Source organism: Pristiophorus japonicus, chromosome 8 (assembly GCF_044704955.1).
Source record: "Pristiophorus japonicus isolate sPriJap1 chromosome 8, sPriJap1.hap1, whole genome shotgun sequence".
NCBI classification, from domain to species: Eukaryota; Metazoa; Chordata; class Chondrichthyes; family Pristiophoridae; genus Pristiophorus; species Pristiophorus japonicus.
This window is the reverse complement of record NC_091984.1, coordinates 123,241,460-123,262,830: the sequence shown is the minus strand read 5'-3', so window position 1 is coordinate 123,262,830 and position 21,371 is coordinate 123,241,460. Positions and strand designations below refer to the sequence as shown.

The following is a 21,371-nucleotide window of genomic DNA, read 5'->3' as shown; positions in this document are numbered from 1 at the left end:
AAGTTGCATATACTTTTTTGATCCATTGAAGTTGATATTTTTGTAATAGAGTAGACATCAACTTTTGGTTTTAATCTTTAACTCGATGAGCCAATATTAATTCGGCTTACTGTGAGTACATCACTGAGATGCTAGAATGTACATTTGAATTGGGGCATTACATAGATTTTACAGCACAAACAAACCATTTGGCCCAACTGGCTGGTGTTTATGCTCCACACTAGCCTTCCCTGTCCTACTTTATCTAACCCAATCAGCACATCCTTCTAATCCTTTCTCCCTCGTGTACTTGTCCAGCTTCCCCTTAAATGCATCTATGCTATTCACTATTGTATGACTTATTTAATCTACCTGAATAGTTGATGGATTCAGTGCTGTATTATTCATTTACCAAGCTGGAACAGCCTTGGTACACGATGTCTGAATAACCGATCCAATTATGCAATCTGTAGGTAAGAAAGAGTTGTTGCATTCTTCACATTAGAGGCAAACATTCAAATGTATTTAGTTTTGGTTATTTTAATCGTGACAACATTTTACAATTTAAAAATTACTTTCTGCTTGGCATGTCGTTTCCCATGGATGGAATGTGGCAGCATTTAAATGTGTGAAAGAATTTGCTGCCTTCTCTCACTTTGAAATACCTTCACACCAGCCCCTACAACATGTAAATAATTTCCCTTGCACAATCTGGTTTGTTTGATATAGTCAGTGCTGTTGCAAGCCCCCAAAATGGAGAACTAAATGTATTGTACACCATTTGGAGGAGTAACTTCTCAAAATGATTTAAATTTAAATTTTTTGTTCTTGAGTAGAGAGGAAGCAGCAACAGAGTGCCCACTTTCGGGCCCCAATTTTTCCTACTGGGTTGGGAGAGGCGGGCAACTTTGGGCACGGATTGGAACCCTACTCCTGGTTGCAGCCTGCTCTGTTGCAATGATTTTACCTTGATTGGGGTTTGTTAAGCCCACCCTACGAGATCCCAGCCAATTAAAAGGAAGCGGGCCTGATGTCATTTGATGACGTGTCATCAGCCAGTTTCCTTAAAGGGACCATGCCCACATTCATTTTGACAGTTGTGCTGTCTGTGTTCTACAGCATTGAAGTGCTGCAAACACTGACACACACACAATGCAGGGAAGTTCTCTTCCCTTCCAATGGGCGGAAGAGACCTCCCCAGGACACAAACGCAGCCTGGTTGCACATTGTATAGGAGGGCACAAGCAGGGATGTCGTCAGCAGGACTAGGCTGCAATGGCGTAAACCTTTCAATGATCTCAGTAGATCTCGAAATATTACTTCAAAGCCACACTCAACCTCATCCTGCTGTGCCACTCATCACATCCCCATCACTCTGCCTTCCCTACTCCTGCACAGCCTTAATCTCTCTAACTTACCTTGCACCTCCACTCATTTCCCCCTCCCCCCCCCCCCCCATCTACATTATTACTTCCCCATCTCACTAACCACCCCTCACATTTTCCCTCATCATTGTCCAATATTACCAACCAACAACACACAAGGGTATTTTACCCAATGTTCATGTAAAATTTCTGTTAAGTGTTGTCAAACATTGAAATCTTTATTTTCAACAACTTGCTGCCTTGGACAGATTTGTGTGCTGCTTTGGAAGTGGCTTCGTGAGTTGCAGTGAATGGTGAGACATAACTGTACCCCTGCAATGGTGATGAGTGTGAAAGGAATGGCTTGGGCATTGCAGGGATGCTTTATTTTGTGGTGCCAACCTGGTGCATGTGGCAGTCTGGGTGTACAGCATCAAGTGAAGTAAATCTGGCCATAGATAGGTCAGCTCTGGCCTCCCAGGTAGCAATGTGGTCAGGCAGGTGCTGATGCCATGTCATGTCCAGCATAAGGTGATTGCGGAGAAGGTTGTTGGTGATGCTGGTGTTGGGGCTGATGTGGTGGGATTCTGAGGATCAAACTGAGAATTTTTTCCAAGGGCACCAACACTGATGGAATAGATGGCAGTTGACGTTGAGATGACACAAGCGATCTGTCAGTGGTTAGATAGGTTGTTCCAAGCAGGGTGATAGTGGATAGAGAGTTAACTCCAAACACTTCCAAAGTGCATAAAGTTCAAAAGTGTTCCAAATCCTGAAGGTTCCAGCTTCTAACATTGGAAGGTGAACAGTGGGAAATGGTAGCTTTTATACCAATTTTGCAACACTATCCAATTCAAAGCAATGGAGTGTCCCTGAGAATCCGCCATGATCCCAGAGCGATGGGAACGTCCTGAAAAAGTTGGAAAAATGGTTAGTAGCTGGAAAAATGCTGCTTAAATACCTTTCAACATCAAGTATTTCAAAAGCAAAATACTGCGGATGCTGGAATCTGGAATAAAAACAGAAAATGCTGAATCTTGGGTCAGGCAGCATCTGTGGAGAGGAAGCAGAGTTAATGTTTCGGGTCGATGATTCTTCGTCAGAACTGGTGAATGTTCAGAAAAAACAGATTTTTAACCAGTACTGAAAGGGGGAGGGGAAGAAAGAACAAAAGGGAAAGTCTGTGATAGGTTGGAAGACAGGAGAGATTAGAGAGACAAAAGAGATGATGGCCCACATTCAAATAATAATGCCAGAAGTTTAAAAAAAAACATTAGTCAAGATAGGGTGTGAAATGGCAGGATAATGACCAACTGCCATTAGAGACGAGGAGAACAAAAACAGGCTCTGGGGGAACTCTGTTGAGTCCAGAAGGCTGTAAAGTGCAAACGAAAGATGAGGTGCTGTTCCTTGAGCTTGCGTTGAGCTTCATTGTCCTTGGTCTCCTATATTGTTCCAGAGGTCAGAGTGGGATTGCAGTGGAGAATTAGAGTGACAGGTGACTGGAAGCTCAGGGTCACACTTGCCGACTGAACAGAGGTGCTCCGCAAAGCGGTCATCCAATCTCCGATTGGTCTCCCCAATATAGAGGAGACCACATCGTGAGCAGCGAATACAGTATACTAAATTGAAAGAAGTACAAGTAAATCGCTGTTTCACCTCGAAGGAGTATTGGGGGCCCTGGATAATAAATATTTCAGTTATCTGACACGCTGCAAGGCACAGGCACCTGAGAAACTTGCAAGAAGGCAGGTTCAGAGCGAGATACTGCCCCACTGTCAATCTTTTACATATTGACAGCAGATCCACCTTCAAACCTGCCCTGAGTGGCAGCAAAATCTTGGCCTCAGTTTCTGACGATGTTATGGGGTTTCCCTGTAAACTTGTAATTTGTTATTAACACACCTAGAGTTACACTTCCAGACCAGTGTTCCTCATACATCAGTCAAAAAAAAATCCAATCAATCTTGGCGAGCGTGCTACCCTACACGCAAAAGATAATTAACTCTGCAATATGAAGACTTGAAACAGACTTTGGAAATTAATTTTCTGGATAAACTGATTTAAATATTAAACAGGTCTGGTGTCACTTTTGTTTAAAACCTACTATTGTGGCCTGAATTATGATGCAGTAATTTGTACAACTTCCAGTTTCACTCTAGGAAACCTGGATCATTACTTGCATTATGGTTCACATATATTTTAAAATAACTTGAATCTTGCCTTTATGAAATGCAGAACTGGTTTTTGAGGGTCCGTCTTTTCGAACATCATTCATGATTGTTAAACTACAGTACTTGAGTTATTGTAGGGACGATAGCTTCAGCTGTCTCTAGGGTGGATTCTAATGCTTGGTAGCAGTCAAAGCTTCCAAATTGCAATATATTTTTACAAGGCTGTATGGGCATTCCATCCATTAACAATGTCATTAAAAGCTGAGTTTGTTTAATGTTCACTTTCCTCATATATCCTCCAAAAGAAACGTATGTGAAACATGCCTTTACACACCATACATCATCACACAGGTGGTGAATGGCACATAGGTGAAACTAAATATGTGCTGACTGATCCATCCACCAAACAAAACCTTCCTGATAGAGCCCATCTGCAGTTCTTCTGAAGAAAACATTTTTGTAAAAGAGGTTATTTATTAAATCGTAACCAAGCTGGACTATCTACAGCTCTGACCATTCAATTGTTGTAATCTAATCTGCATCAAATCTTAAAGAAACCACAGCCATTCTTCCTTGACTCCTGGTGCATCCAACCAACTGTATCGACATAGACAGCAGACATTGAAGAGGTGCTATGTCCAACCTCAAGCTGTTACTTTGTTTCGAAATCCTTTATCCCCACCCCCATTCAGGTGATGGTTAATGTTGGGGTGTAGATCTACAGCTATTAACATCTATCTAGGATCTCTTCTGAGCACAATCTAAATTTTTGAGCCTAGAAGGCGACTCTTGTGTCCTTTGCGCTCGAGTGTAGACTCTCAGAAGCATCTAAACTTTGATGTAGGATTTGTTCAAAAATGTTCAGGTCTCCACAGGTTTGTTAGTCTTTATTTCTCAGTTCACTGATGCAAATGAGGTACCTGGTTTATCTACAGTTTTGTGTTCTTTAATCTGGGATCGGTATTTTAATCCTGTGTCTGATTCATTTAACATGTTAGGTTTGCAGCCCTAGTTTCCAACTGCGTCAAAGATTTGAAAGTTGCATTTGCGTAGCATTCCATCATATCTCTTTCTCTTAGGCAGTTTCTTGGAGTCGAGGATGACTTGCTTCCACACTAATGAATTGATGACTGATGGTTCCAATGCGGGACCTATAGTCTCTGTCACAGGTAGGGCAGTTGGTGGTTGAAGGGACGGATGGGTCGGGTGCTTGGGTTGTCGTGCACTCCTGCTGCTTGCACATGGCTTCTGCATGCTCACGGCGAAGAGACTCTGTTTGGCACCTTCCCGGATGCTTCTCCTCCATTTCGGGTGGTCTTGGGCCAGGGATTCCTAGGTGTCGGTGGGGATGTTGCACTTTCAAGGAGGTCTACTCGGAGCTCCGACACAGCAAGCGAGCCCCAGATGGGCAGAGGAAACGCTTCAAGGATGCCCTCAAAGCCTCCTTGAAAAAGTGCATGGGATCCATATATGGGCATGGAGTACCAAAGCAAAGTGGAAAATGCTAAACCTATACAGATTATTGGTTAGGCCACTGTTTGAACATCGTGTTCAGTTTTGAGTCCCTTTAAGAAGAATGTTAAGGCCATGGAGAATGTGCAGAGGAGAATCACTTAACTATATATGGTTGAGGGGAAACTGAGGCTTTTTATTTAAACAAAGTTAAGAGGAGATCTAAGAGATGTATTAAAAATTTGAAGGGTTTTGAAGGCCAAAAGCTACTTCTCATGATCTGTGAATCAGTAACCAGAAGGCATAAATTTTAATTTTTTTAATGTGTGGTGTTGATTTCACTTGGCATACTCCACTACTGGAAGCCATAGTGGAAGCAGAATACATAATTTAAAAAAATTAAAGCCTTTGGATTAAGCTGATGGTGCTTCGAGTGCTGTCTGAGAAATGATGGGCTGTCTGAGTGGCCACTTGCTGTGCTGTAAAATTCTGGATTCTCCAGTTGCCACACAATAAATTACTTCGAAGTGCAGTGAAAGTTGTGTGAGCAAACATGGCAGGCATTTTGCGTACCGTATGCTCTTTCAAAGCAACAATGAGACAAATAACCAGTTATTTGTGTTTTGATTGGGGAAGGTGTCTCCATGCTTGGGCTCTACTTTTGATTGGAATTGTTGGGTAGCACTTTTTATACTGACGTTTAGTTCTGCTATAATTCCCCAAAATCCATCCAATTTGGCTTGGGACTCGAGGAGTTTATTGATTTTATAAATGCAATTTAATATATGCGATATATCTTTTGGCTGGCTTAAATATCATGCAGGTTTAATATTAAATCTTCTTTCAACAGTGGCCACCAAAAAAGGGTACTTCACTTCACTTTAAATCAAATGCAGGCTTTGAAATTTTACATTGAAATTAATTCTCGACATCAAAGCTGTCAGACACTTTGTTGGCAGCTGCTCTGTTCCTTCTGTGGCATTGTATGCAGCAGTGACTGCTTTGTGTGCAATTTCAAACGGATTACTTTGAATAATTGGGAGTAAAAACAAACCTGTGGTTTGGCTTTTTGAATGAATGAATGCTAAGCACTGACCCATTTTGAAATTTTTAGTCTTCAGAAATGACCCTGACTTTTCAAACAGCAAGTTGAGCCTTTCCAGATAGGAGATGCACGGTGCAAAGATAATTCAGCATGGACAGTCCATTCTTACTAACTGGAGTTGGATACTCGATTTTATATGTGGAAAAACTGACCCCAAGATGTCTGCGCTCCTCTATTTTTCCTTTTTTATTTTTTTTATTTTACCATAGTCCGGGACCACATTCCAAGCCAGTGACAACAGCCGAGGGGTGTGGGTAGGGCCAACTACCTCAATTGGCTGAATATCTGTCGAGTGGTTTATGTGCCTTTAACTCCTTTCTACTAAGGGCATCAGCTATTGTTACACAGCAAGTTAGGATCTGGAATGAAAGGGCTGTGGAAGCAGATTCAATAGCTTTCATAAAGGGAATTAGATAAATACTTTAAAGGAAAACTTTGCAGGGCTATGGGGAGAGAGTAGGATTAATTGGATAATAGTGTCTCAAATGAGCGTCTATGTTTAAACAAAGGGGACTAAAGTGGGATGAGGGCAGAGTTGTCAAAGTAGACTGGGAACACAGACTAAACGGTAGCACAATTGAGGAAAGTGGAGGACTTTTAAGGAGCTCTTTCATAGTGCTCAACAAAAATATATTCCAGTGAAAAAGAAGGGCAGTAAGAGAAGGGATAACCAGCCGTGGATAACCAAGGAAATAAAGGAGAGTATCAAATTAAAAACCAATGCGTATAAGGTGGCCAAGCTTAGTGGGAAACTAGAAGATTGGAAAAATTTTAAACGAGAGCAAAGAATGACTAAGAAAGCAATAAAGAAGGGGAAGATAGATTACGAATGTAAACTTGCGCAAAACATTAAAACAAATAGTAAAAGCAATCTCATTGTGCGAGGCTCCGTGGGGAAGAGTGACCATAATATGGTGGAATTCTGCATTAGGATGGAGAATGAAACAGTTAATTCAGAGACCATGGTCGAGAACTTAAAGAAGGGTAACTTTGAAGGTATGAGGCGTGAATTGGCTAGGATAGATTGGCGAATGATACTTAAGGGGTTGACTGTGGATGGGCAATGGCAGACATTTAGAGACCGCATGGATGAATTACAACAATTGTACATTCCTGTCTGGCGTAAAAATAAAAAAAGGAAGGTGGCTCAACCGTGGCTATCTAGGGAAATCAGGGATAGTATTAAAGCCAAGGAAGTGGCATACAAATTGGCCAGAAATAGCAGCGAACCCAGGGACTGGGAGAAATTTAGAACTCAGCAGAGGAGGACAAAGGGTTTGATTAGGGCAGGGAAAATGGAGTACGAGAAGAAGCTTGCAGGGAACATTAAGGCGGATTGCAAAAGTTTCTATAGATATGTAAAGAGAAAAAGGTTAGTAAAGACAAACGTAGGTCCCCTGCAGTCAGAATCAGGGGAAGTCATAACTGGGAACAAAGAAATGGCAGACCAATTGAACAAGTACTTTGGTTCGGTATTCACTAAGGAGGACACAAACAACTTTCCGGATATAAAAGGGGTCAGAGGGTCTAGTAAGGAGGGGGAACTGAGGGAAATCTTTATTAGTCAGGAAATTGTGTTGGGGAAATTGATGTGATTGAAGGCCGATAAAGCCCCAGGGCTTGATGGACTGCATCCCAGAGTTCTTAAGGAGGTGGCCTTGGAAATAGCGGATGCATTGACAGTCATTTTCCAACATTCCATTGACTCTGGATCAGTTCCTATCGAGTGGAGGGTAGCCAATGTAACCCCACTTTTTAAAAAAGGAGGGAGAGAGAAAGCAGGGAATTATAGACCGGTCAGCCTGACCTCAGTAGTGGGTAAAATGATGGAATCAATTATTAAGGATGTCATAGCAGCGCATTTGGAAAATGGTGACATGATAGGTCCAAGTCAGCATGGATTTGTGAAAGGGAAATCATGCTTGACAAATCTTCTGGAATTTTTTGAGGATGTTTCCAGTAAAGTGGACAAAGAACCAGTTGATGTGGTATATTTGGACTTTCAGAAGGCTTTCGACAAGGTCCCACACAGGAGATTAATGTGCAAAGTTAAAGCACATGGGATTGGGGGTAGTGTGCTGACGTGGATTGAGAACTGGTTGTCAGACAGGAAGCAAAGAGTAGGAGTAAATGGGGACTTTTCAGAATGGCAGGCAGTGACTAGTGGGGTACCGCAAGGTTCTGTGCTGGGGCCCCAGCTGTTTATATTGTACATTAATGATTTAGACGAGGGGATTAAATGCAGTATCTCCAAATTTGCGGATGACACCAAGTTGGGTGGCAGTGTGAGCTGCGAGGAGGATGCTATTAGGCTGCAGAGTGACTTGGATAGGTTAGGTGAGTGGGCAAATGCATGGCAGATGAAGTATAATGTGGATAAATGTGAGGTCATCCACTTTGGTGGTAAAAACAGAGAGACAGACTATTATCTGAATGGTGACAGATTAGGAAAAGGGAAGGTGCAACGAGACCTGGGTGTCATGGTACATCAGTCATTGAAGGTTGGCATGCAGGTACAGCAGGCAGTTAAGAAAGCAAATGGCATGTTGGCCTTCATAGCGAGGAGATTTGAGTACAGGGGCAGGGAGGTGTTGCTACAGTTGTACAGGGCCTTGGTGAGGCCACACCTGGAGTATTGTGTACAGTTTTGGTCTCCTAACTTGAGGAAGGACGTTCTTGCTATTGAGGGAGTGCAGCGAAGATTCACCAGACTGATTCCCGGGATGGTGGGACTGACCTATCAAGAAAGACTGCATCAACTGGGCTTGTATTCACTGGAGTTCAGAAGAATGAGAGGGGACCTCATGGAAACGTTTAAAATTCTGACGGGTTTAGACAGGTTAGATGCAGGAAGAATGTTCCCAATGTTGGGGAAGTCCAGAACCAGGGGTCACAGTCTGAGGATAAGGGGTAAGCCATTTAGGACCGAGATGAGGAGAAACTTCTTCACCCAGAGAGTGGTGAACCTGTGGAATTCTCTACCACAGAAAGTAGTTGAGGCCAATTCACTAAATATATTCAAAAGGGAGTTAGATGAAGTCCTTGCTACTCGGGGGATCAAGGGTTATGGCGAGAAAGCAGGAAGTGGGTACTGAAGTTTCATGTTCAGCCATGAACTCATTGAATGGCGGTGCAGGCTAGAAGGGCTGAATGGCCTGCTCCTGCACCTATTTTCTATGTTTCTATGTTACCGATATATAAAACTGAAAAGAGTGACTAAAGTAAATGTTGGTCCCTTAGAAGATGAGAAAGGGGATTTAACAATGGGAAATGTGGAAATGGCTGAGACCTTAAACAATTATTTTGCTTCAGTCTTCACAGTGGAAGACACAAAAACCATGCCAAAAATTGCTGGTCATGGGAATGTGGAAAGGGAGGACCTTGAGACAATTACGATCACTAGGGGGGTAGTGCTGGACAGGCTAATGGAACTCAAGGTAGACAAGTCCCCTGGTCCTGATGAAATGCATCCCAGGGTATTAAAAGAGATGGCGGAAGTTATAGCAGATGCATTTGTTATAATCTACCAAAATTCTCTGGACTCTGGGGAGGTGCCATCAGATTGGAAAGCAGCTAATGTAACTCCTCTGTTTTTTTAAAAAAAAAGGGGGGCAGACAACTATATGCTGGTTGGTTTAACATCTGTACTGGGGAAAATGCTTGAAGCTATCATTAAGGAAGAAATAGCGGGATATCTAGATAGGAATAGTGCAATCAAGCAGATGCAACATGGATTCATGAAGGGGAAATCATGTGTAACTAATTTACTGGAATTCTTTGAGGATATAATGAGCATGGTGGATAGAGGTGTACCGATGGATGTGGTGTATTTAGATTTCCAAAAGGCATTCGATAAGGTGCCACACAAAAGGTTACTGCAGAAGATAAAGTTACGCGGAGTCAGAGGAAATGTATTGGCATGGATCGAGAATTGGCTGGCTAACAGAAAGCAGAGAGTCCGGATAAATGGGTCCTTTTTGGGTTGGAAATCGGTGGTTAGTGGTGTGCCGCAGGGATCGGTGCTGGGACCACAACTGTTTACAATATACATAGATGACCTGGAAGAGGGGACAGAGTGTAGTGTAACAAAATTTGCAGATGACACAAAGATTAGTGGGAAAGCGTGTTGTGTAGAGGACACAGAGGGGCTGCAAAGAGATTTAGATAGGTTAAGTGAATGGGCTAAGGTTTGGCAGATGGAATACAATGTCGGAAAATGTGAGGTCAGCCACCTTGGGAGGTGGGGGGGGGGAAAACAGTAAAAGGGAATATTATTTGAATGGGGAGAAATTACAACATGCTGCGGTGCAGAGGGACCTGGGAGTCCTTGTGCATAAATCCCAAAAAGTTAGTTTGCAGGTGCAGCAAGTAATCAGGAAGGCGAATGGAATGTTGGCCTTCATTGCGAGAGGGATGGAGTACAAAAGCAGGGAGGTCCTGCTGCAACTGTACAGGGTATTGGTGAGGCCGCACCTGGAGTACTGCGTGCAGTTTTGGTCACCTTAAGGAAGGATATCCTAGCTTTGGAAGGGGTACAGAGACGATTCACTAGGCTGATTCTGGAGATGAGGGGGTTACCTTATGATGATAGATTGAGTAGACTGGGTCTTTACTCATTGGAGTTCAGAAGGATGAGGGGTGATCTTATAGAAACATTTAAAATAATGAAGGGGATAGACAGGATAGAGGCAGAGAGGTTGTTTCCACTGGTCGGGGAGACTAGAACTAGGGGGCACAGCCTCAAAATACGGGGGAGACAATTTAAAACAGAGTTGAGAAGGAATTTCTTCTCCGAGGGTTGTGAATCTGTGGAATTCTCTGCCCAGTGAAGCAGTTGAGGCTAGCTCATTGAATGTATTCAAATCACAGATAGATAGATTTTTAACCAATAAGGGAATTAAGGGTTATGGGGAGCGGGCGGGTAAGTGGAGCTGAGTCCACGGCCAGATCAGCCATGATCTTGTTGGGTGGCGGAGCAGGCTCGAGGGGCTAGATGGCCTACTCCTGTTCCTAATTCTTATGTTATGTTTTTATTAATGTTGGGGAAGTCCAGAACCAGGGGTCACCTTCTAAGGATAAGGGGTAAGCCATTTAGGACCGAGATGAGGAGAAACTTCTTCACCCAGAGAGTGGTGAACCTGTGGAATTCTCTACCACAGAAAGTTGTTGAGGCCAATTCACTAAATATATTCAAAAAGGAGTTAGATGAAGTCCTTACTACTAGGGGGATCAAGGGGTATGGCAAGAAAGCAGGAATGGGGTACTGAAGTTGCATGTTCAGCCATGAACTCATTGAATGGCGGTGCAGGCTCGAAGGGCCGAATGGCCTCCTCCTGCACCTATTTTCTATGTTTTTATGATAAGCCTTTCAAAGAGCTGGTACAGGTATGATGAACTGAATGATTCTATGATACTGTATGTGAGGGGGTTTAGTTTTCTGCAAATCCTTGTGAAATGGTACTGTAATACTGTGGAGCTTTGTCTTCTGGCAAGCTGTTGATGGCAAATAACCTGAAGCAGGATGTGTTGCCTCTTGAATTTATTTTGAATGGTCATCTGGTCTTGTCAAGTCTGCTGGTTGCTGATTTTATTTTACGTCAGTTGTCCATGTTATGGTGCGCCAGGTAAAGCTTTTTTTCTTGAAGGATGTAACCGGAGCGATTTTATTTATATTGAGCGCCATTTAATAGTGATGCTAGACTTGTGTTGATAGTCAAATGTCCATTGAGCTTCAAAGGATCCATTCCACCACCTAACTTTCTCTTTTTTATTTTTTGTGACGGGGAGGGTTGTTGGTGGAGAACTGGCCATTTAATGGTTTCAGCTATCTGTCAGCATCAAGCACACTCAAGGCAGGAATTTCAAGAGTTAGCAGAGTAAAACTCCCTCTGCTCTGACCCAACAATTTGCCTTGGCACCAACCTCCCAGAGCATCCACATTGCACCAGTGTGACCTTTTCATTTTCGAAAATGTCAGTGGTATCCCACTACTCATGCAAGATCCCCAGCTCTCCTGTGGCCTTTTGGTCAGTTTTGTGCTGTGGCCCCTGCCCACTAAGAATGAAGACTGCCTAAAGCTCCTGCTGCATAGGACCCTTTGAGCCAGCAAGCAGGAGACTCTCACCCCATTAGTTGGGGCTGGACATGAACCCAGTTCAGGAACCCCTCAGGCAGTACCTAACCTCATTCATAAACCAAGTGTCAGAAATACAGAGGACATGGTGTCTGACTGGGGGAAGAGCCATTGTAATCTGAGTGTTTTCTTAGTTCAATTGCAATTTGTAAAATCAGAGATCAATTGAAAAGAACTTGCACTTGTATAACACCTCTTAATGTAGCAAGACCACCCAAGGTACTTGAAAATAAGAACGGGAGTTAGCACAACCACATTGAAATATTTTTTCATATGAATACTTTGGATAAGTTAATGTGGGAAAAATAAATCTTGGCAAACTTGACTTTAAAAAAATATATATATATTTTATTTATTTATTTATTTATATATATATATATATATATATATATTTCTCTTGCTCTGTGGTTCTATATGCAAGTATATGTGGCCACTTCAGATCGAGTCTCTCGTCAACACATGAAATTTATGCTTACTTACCCTTTTTTGCATGCTGCTGAACTTGATTAAGTGTAAGATGGTCATTTGTGGATCAATGCAAATTTATTTTGAACTGGTGCTTAATTTGGATATTTTCCGACATGAACCTTGATAATGATGAAAGCTGTCGAGAAAAAACTAAATAGCTACCCTGAAGTTGAACACTGCAGCTTTGAATTAGATCCATCACTTCCACACATACTTGCAACACATATTGGGTGGGAAAAGGTGATGGAATTAGTATACTTGTTTAGTTTAATTGCTGTCAGTCCCCCCCCCCCAATCCATTAGTGTTTTACTGCCGTCAATATGCATTGACGACAATAACAATTTCAGCAACGTTGCTGCAATGCACCACCTGTGACATGTCGCAGAGTTTGGCAATTTAAAATGTTTAAAGATCAGTCCGTACACTCAGATATCAGCTGAGTAAGTAGCGACAATAGAACATTCCAATGTATTGAATAATGGGGTTGAAATTCCGGCCTCCCCAAGTCCATACGAAGTTTCTACGGACCCGGGAAGGCATTGGAAAAGCCGGTTTTCAGAGCGCAATGTGCATGTGCTGAAAACCAGCTTTTCCGATCTGTCCAGTTTCTGGCTTGACAGATCTCGCGCATATCGGGAGCGAGGACACTTGCAAGGATACTTGCAAGGATATTTACGCATATCTTGCCCAACAAATGTCCTCAAAAATCTTGCACTTGAAAAAGCAGGCGTGTAGCCTACTTTTACAGGCGCAAGGGTTTATTTAATTTAAATGTTTATGTATGTTTTTAAAAACATGAAAACATATTATTGTTTTAAAAACCCTTCCCACTACGGTAAGTTTATTTTAAGGCATAATTAAAAAAACATAAGTAAAAAAATATATATTTTCTCGACTCTTTTTTAAGTACTTTACATATTTAAGATTCACTTAAATTAGTGTATTTTTCTATTTTAGTGTTTTGTGTGTTTGGGGGGGTTTTCTCATTCATAATGGGAACTCCAACTTACGGAGTTCTCATTCTTATGAATGAGAAAATACTGTACCAGAGCCATGTGACTCCTGCTCCAGCATACGGACGTCCCAATGTGCATGCACTCCGACGCGCAGGGAGTGAAAGCTTCAGGATCAGAAGCTCAAGCGGGCGCAGCACCTTCAGGTAAGTGCTCATTTTTTTTTCCTTTTTTCAGTACTTTGCCCATGGGAAGATTTCGATCGGGATTTCTGGGCCAATATTTCAGTTCATCCGTACTGTTTAATTTTAAGTAATGACCATGCATGTGTTAAGTGCTCTGACTGTGGGTCGTCTTCTACTTTCAATTAACATTTTGTGCAGTTTTCATCTTTTTCCCTCATCCCCTGGCCTCCTAAGTCATATTTTTACACTTTCATACAGTAGACATATTTAGAATTTTTCATATTGGTTATAGTTATTTTTCTTCTGTCACGAGGAATTGATGTGTAAAGGGGATTTCCACATGCTGACTTAGTCCAATTTGTAGTGTTTTTGGCACCTGTTTCCTATGGAAGAACAGTGGCAGATGAGCTGTGATTCAGCCCTACACAAGTGGCAGCCCTTTATTTAGTTGGTTAGTTGGTTGGTATGGAGGTTGGTGAATAACAATCTGTTTTTATATTTGAATGTGAGCTCTTCCGTATGAATATACCACTTGGACATGACTCATTGGTAGCGCTCGTGCCTCCTGAGTTGCAAGGCTGTGGTTTCAATTCCCACTCAAGACTAGAGTATATTATGTAGACTGATATTTCAATGCATTGCTGAGGGAATGCTGCACTGTCTGAGTGTATTTGGACTTCCAGAAGGCATTTGATGAGGTGCCACATAAAAGGTTACTGCACAAGATAAAAGATCACTAGGTTGGGGTTAATATATTAGCATGGATAGAGGATTGGCTAACTTTCAGTAACCAGTGGGGTGCCGCAGGGATCAGTGCTGGGACCCCAACTATTTACAATCTATATTAACGACTTGCCAGAAGGGACTGAGTGTAATGTAGCCAAGTTTGCCGACGATACAAAGATGGGAGGAAAAGCAATGTGTGAGGAGGACACACAAAATCTGCAAAAGGACAGACAGGCTAAGTGAGTGGGCAAAAATTTGGCAGATGGAGTATAATGTTGGAAAGTGTGAGGTCACGCACTTTGGCAGAAAAAAAATCGAAGAGCAAGTTATTATTTAAATGGAGAAAGATTGCAAAGTGCCGCAGTACAGCGGGACCTGGGGGTACTTGTGCATGTAACACAAAAGGATAGTGTGCAGGTACAGCAAATGATCAGGAAGGCCAATGGAATCTTGGCCTTTATTGCAAAGGGGATAGAATATAAAAGCAGGGAAGTCTTGCTACAGTTGTACAGGGTATTGGTGAGGCCACACCTCGAATCCTGCGTGCAGTTTTGGTTTCCATATTTACAAAAGGATACACTTGCTTTGGAGGCAGTTCAGAGAAGGTTCACAAGGTTGATTCCAGAGATGAGGGGGTTGATTATGAGGAAAGGTTGAGTAGGTTGGGCCTCTACTCATTGGAATTCAGAAGAATGAGAGGTGATCTTATCGAAATGTATAAGATTGAGGGGGCTTGACCAGGTTAATGCAGAGAGGATGTTTCCGCTGATAGGGGAGACTAGAAATAGAGGGCATAATCTTAGAATAAGGAGCCGTCCATTTAAAACTGATGAGAAATTTCTTCTGAGGGTTGTGGATCTGTGGAATTCACTGCCTCAGAGAGCTGTGGAAGCTGGGACATTGAATAAATTTAAGACAGAAATAGACATAAGGGAATAAGAGGTTATGGATAGCGGGCAGGGAAGTGGACCTGTTTCTATGATCGGATCAGCCATGATCGTAATAAATGGCGGAGCAGACTTGAGGGGCTCTATGGCCTTCTCCTGCTCCTATTATGATCTTATGCCGTCTTCCGGATGAGAACGTAAGCCGAAGCTTCATCTACCCTCTTGGGTGGATGTAAAAGATCCCATGTCACTATTTCAAAGAGCGTGGGGCGGGGGGGCGGGGCTACTCCCTGGTGTCCTGGCCATTATTTATCCCACAACAATCATCACAAACAGATGATCTGGTCATTATCGCGTTGCTGTTTGTGGAACCTTGCTACATGCAATTTGGCTGACAAGTTTTCGATATTACAAAAGTGACTACACTTCAAAAGTACTTTTGGTTGTAAAGCACTTTTGGAATAGCCAGAGGTTGTGAAAGGTGCTATGTAAATGCAAGTTTTTATTATAATTTTAGACAAACCATGGAAGCACGTGTTCAATGTATTTTGAGCTAGCTGAAAACCTTAAATGGGATAATCCTCAAATAAAACAACCTTTTATGTAGTAATGCTAGCTCAATGGCCTCTTGTTACTACTTTCTTATCTTACTGAAGTGTGTTCTGTGTCCAGGGAATGTTAGTATTTTGTGCTTGCCCTGTGAAAAGACTTGCTCCTGTCCCATTGAGGACAGACTTTATCGAGCATTTGGGATGCAGTAAATGCAAATGCAGGGGAAAAGTGGTGATTATAATCAAACCAGACTGCTGTACATTGTGATGTTTCCTTTTACATCTCTTTGTCCTCTTGCCGGCATTATTGTTCCCATTTAAAGTGTACGTGGTATCGCAAATCTGAGCATTTCCCCAAAAGGTCAACCATCCCTGAAATAGTAATTGAAAAGCTGAAATGATTCCTTGAGACAGCTATGAATGCACCAACTAAAGCTACAGTAGTGGGGGGGCACGCAAAATGTCCAGAGACTTATGGTGGTATTGCCATGGTGAGGGGAGCTTTCAAGGTACAAAATGTTTCTAAAATTGCTGCTGGCTCAAAGTCCAGCTGGAATTCTTTCAAAAGTAGGCCAGAGGTGCTGCAAAAGACAGTGAGCTCTCAGTAAGCTCCTAAAAAGTTTTGGGCCAGCTTTGTGTTCTCTTCCTTCCCCCACCCCTTTTCCTTTTCGCACCTCTTCCTCCGGGCAACAGTCAACAAATGCTACAGTATGGTTCTCGTCACATCACCCAACTGGTTACATTACCTATGCAAGCCTAAATGGCGAGTTGGACTGTTGAATAAGAGAGCATATCGCTGCCATTATTCCCACACACTTTATTTCCCAGCAGGAGTCTGGATATTAATTAGGAGCAATAACTCTAGTTTCCTTTGTTGCTTAAGATCAGCTAACCTGTTATCATTATCCCACCATTTACACCCTATCTTGACTAATACTTGTCATTACTAACACCTAACTCCTGGTATTACCATTTTAATTTGGGCCATCATCCCTTTTGTGTCTCTAATCTCTCCTGTCTTCCAACCTATCAGACCTTCCCTTTTTGTTCCTTCTTCCCCTCCCCCTTTCAGTGCTCATTAAGAATCTGTTCTTTTCAAATGCTCTCCAGTTCTGACAAAGGGTCATCGACCCGAAACGTTAACTCTGCTTCCTCTCCACAGTTGCTGCCTGACCTGCTGACAATTCAAGCATTTTCTGTTTTTATTCCAGATTCCAGCATCTGCAGTATTTTGCTTTTGTAACCTGTTATCACCCTGGTTTATATGATTGTGTAGTCACTTTACCCACTATGCCATTTGGGAAACTATACATGTTCTCTGCACCATGTAGGGATATTTGTAGACATATCTGAAGCATGTGTGCAAATTGGAGTAGCACTTTCCGAGGTACTTCACAAGGAGCCCAGGGCTGGGACTTTCTACTTCTGCATTCTCCATTAAAATGACTAGGTGAAAAATAACACTGAAAGATGAAGCAACGGAAAACCCCAGCCCACTCCTTAACTGGGAAATTTATTGGGGGGGAAATTCACTGTCCTGTCTAAATCTGAACTTCCCCACACATGTATCTAGAAAGGTCATTACAATACAGATTCTTTTCTTTGGCAATAGTGAGAAGGCAGAACTCTGTAGAATGCATGCTTTGTTATGAACGTGTAAGTTGCCACAAGATACAATTTGAAAATGATACAGAATTATAGGCTGATTAAATATTATTTCTTAAATAACTGTCGCTGGTTAACTGTGGTGAAACTAATTGTGTTAAGTCCATAAGATAGCTGCATTGATACACATCACAGGATTATTATAAATCGTTTTTAGCCAGATAATGTCACCTTTTAGCATGAATACAGCTAAAATTCTGTATATTGTACAATAATATGAAAATGGGTTAATTAGAAAGGTGCAAAGATCAACACATTTATATTAAAAATTATTTTTAAAAAGAGGAATAAGAAATTCTTTGTATAAGTTCCAATACTAACTATGACCAGTCACAGTTGGATATTGTCTCACACCTATACACACCTGCCTCTATCCCTTTTGAGAATGTCGCCTCCAGTAAGCACACACAAAATTGCCAAACTTCTCATGCAGTGAGGTTTGCCAGTTGCATCCATGTAAAATAGCGGTCAAGTATTTCACGTAAAAGAAAAGTGCACCTCTCTCTCAAACAAATCGCATAGCTCCTTGTCGCTTACTCCAGTTGTACTTGTTCCTCAACCATGCATTTTGTGCATGCTCCTGCAGAATTGCTGCTTTGGTCCGTTAGTGTCACAATCACCTGTATTTCTATGTACATGATATATAAAGTTTAGTCTATATGGTTGGCCATGGCTCAGTGGGAGCACTCTTGTTGCTGAGTCAAAGTAGTGGATTTAAATCCCGAGACTTGAACATATAATCTAGGTTGACATTCCCATGCTGCACTAAGGGAATGCTGCACTGTTGGAGGTGTCCATCTTTTAGATGAGAAAGGCCCCCGTCTTCCCCCTCGTGTAGAGATAGAAACATAGAAAATAGGTGCAGGAGTAGGCTATTAGGCTGTTCTAGCCTGCACCACCATTCAATGAGTTCATGGCTGAACATGCAACTTCAGTACCCTATTCCTGCTTTCTTGCCATACCCCTTGATCCCCCTAGTAGGAAGGACTTTAACTCCTTTTTGAAGATAAAAGATTCCATAGCACTATTCCAAAAGAAAAACAAGAATTCTCCCAGGGGTCCTGGCCAATATTTATCCCTTAACCAACATGACTTAAACAGATGATCTGGTCATTATCTCTCTGCTGTTTGTGGGATCTTGCTCTGCACATTTCCCAACAGAGCAACAACGCTTCAAAAGTGTTTAATTGGCTGTAAAGTACTTTGGGACATCCTGAGATTAAAGCGTGCTGTATAAATGTAAATCCATTCTTATTATCTTGAGGATTTTAATAAAATCAAACTGAGTAGCTTTCTAGATGAAGTATTGTAAACCTGTATAATCCATCCACAGCAATAATAAATATATCAAACTTGTATTTCAGCAACAACCTGTAGACTTTGGTTAAAATTTACTTATGTTGTACTGGTCTGAGTTTATCACATGCCAGTTTCTGCTGTTCATTAATTGAAAGATGTATCACCCTCACACCAACTAATCCTGTTCCTCCTTGCCTCCATTGCAATTGTTTGGAATATGTAATTCTGGAGAAGGTTCTTTACTTTCCAGAGTTGCATGTTTATTTTGAACAAATAAAATAATTTGGATAGTATTAACTTGTAACTAAAGTATTTCCTGTATCTGACCCAAACTGAGGAGGCCATTCTTGCTGAGCACAGTCAGTATTGTGTGAAGTGTGATGCCCCTCAAGGTGTCTGTGCCACAGTGTTGCAGACCTAGATCACTTTGCCGGGTGGGAAATATCAGTTGCTACAGTAAGAATGACGTTACTAAAATGTGGTTGGCTTTTACTTCCCGGTTTCTATAAATGATTGGCATCATTTAGCAAACCGGACTGGTTTTATATATATTGTTTTAATAAAGCTGCTATATGACATATTAACAATATATGGGAATGCCAGGAAAAGTGGCAGGATTTTTCTCATGCAATGTGTCTTACTATATCACTGCTGAGCATTTTCATAGAATCTTAACGCACAGAAGGAGGGCCATTTGGCTCATCATGCCTGTGCTGACTCTCTGAAAGAGCTGTCCACTTAGTCCAATTCCCCTGCTCTTTCCCCACAGCCCTAAAACACATTTCCTGAAATTCCTTTTTGAAAGTTACCATTGAATCCGCTTCCACCACCCTTTCAGTACTCGGGTAGTGTTTTGCAGATCATCATAACTTACTGCGTTTATTTTTTTATTAAACTCTCTCCAAATCTGCCCCTTGGCTTTTTTTCCCCAAAATATTTTATATCAGTGTCCTACTTCCAGCGTCGCTCTGTCTCCTTGGTCAAAACCCTTCATGATTTTGAACACCTCAATTAAAATCTCTGCTTTGAGACAAACAATCCCTCCGTTCTGACTAAGGGTTACCGACCCGGAACGTAAACTGTATTTCTCTGCACAGTTGCTGCTTGACCAGTTTGAGATTTCCAGCATTTTCTGATTTTAATCCCAGTTTCTCTAATCTCGCCACATAACTGAAGTCCCCTTTATCCCTGGTACAATTCTGGCAAATATCCTCTGCACCCTGACCAAGACTCATCAATATTATTAAACGACACTATTTGCTTTAATTTTTTTTTAAAGGATGTATGGAAAAATTCCCCCTCACCTTTTTACCTCAGGCATGTCTGATTCCACTTCGCTTTTTGCAAGACTCCAGCCCAGGTTTTTGTGGCTGGCTTTTCTTTTGCAAGGAGCAAGACGCGATGCGCTGATTTGAATGGGGATGACATCACCCGCTGGTGGGTGAAAGTTTTTGCAGAGAGAGAGCGCGAGCAGTGATCCTGGGCTGGAGTGAAGGGAGGGGGCTGAGCAGCGGAAGAGCTGTAGCTCGCTCTCCGTGCAAGTGGAGGGAGGGAGAAGGGCAGCGCTGGGCCGGCAGCTGTTCCTCATCAGCCAGGCAAACAACACCGAGAGAGAGAGGATATATATACACAAACAAAAAAATCCCTCTACCGGACTCTCTCCGAATATTTTTCATGTTGGATTTTGGTGATGATTCTTTGAGTTGGTGGATTGTCTCTACATTTTTTTGTTATCTGTTCTTCCGGAAGCTTTCTCCGATGATTTCCCCGTCACCTGTGGAACTCTTGCGAGCCCCGAGCTGGAGCCCCGAGCCGGCCAGCCACGGCATGTTCGACCGCAAGCGCTCGGCCGTGCGCAACATTCAGCAGAGTCTGGTGCTCGAGCTCCTAGGCGAGCCCAACGTGGCCCTGCAGAGCTATCAAGCCAAGTCTCCCGAGGAGAGCAACTCATCGGTATGTGTCGGAGAGAGAGAAAAGGCAATGCATGGTTCACAGTCTGTGTGTGGGGAGCTGGTGATGGGTGCACTCAACACATCGTTCTCACTGGACTTTCTTTTTGCACAGTTATATCTTCCAAGTAGTTTTAAGTATAGCACAATTATTTCGTGATTTGATTAATGCACTAAGGAAAAATCTTGGCTTCGCTTCTCTTGCTATCAGTCGAGGGGGTCACCATAACGAGTGATACGTGTATGAAATGTTTCTTAGCATAGCAATAGTTATTAATCGGTAGAGTATCTTTATTCGTTCACCGCTTTTAAAGTAATAACCGTATATATTCCAAGTGGTGAAAGTCTATTTTCCACAATGAGGTTATTTGGTGATTTGATTAATGCACTGACAATTCTGGCTTTCGCCTCTCTTGCTGTAAGTAGAGGGAAGCTCACTATAATGAGTGGTATCTATGTGTGAGATGTTTCTTAGCTTAT

At 42.2% G+C, this 21,371-nt stretch overlaps 1 protein-coding gene across 3 annotated transcripts in view; it reads left to right on the top strand.

Moving 5' to 3' along the window:
• rgl1 (ral guanine nucleotide dissociation stimulator-like 1) overlaps nt 1-21,371 on the top strand; it is a 296,098-nt gene that overhangs the window by 172,071 nt on the left and 102,656 nt on the right. For 2 of the 3 annotated variants that reach the window (XM_070887387.1, XM_070887385.1), the window contains exon 1: nt 20,415-20,895. The exons of the other annotated variant lie outside the window; for it this stretch is intronic. In XM_070887387.1, coding sequence (XP_070743488.1) covers nt 20,617-20,895 — 279 coding nt within the window. In that variant the 5' untranslated portion in view covers nt 20,415-20,616. Of the gene's footprint in view, nt 1-20,414; nt 20,896-21,371 lie in introns of those variants that run through there. 3 annotated transcript variants of the gene reach the window in all.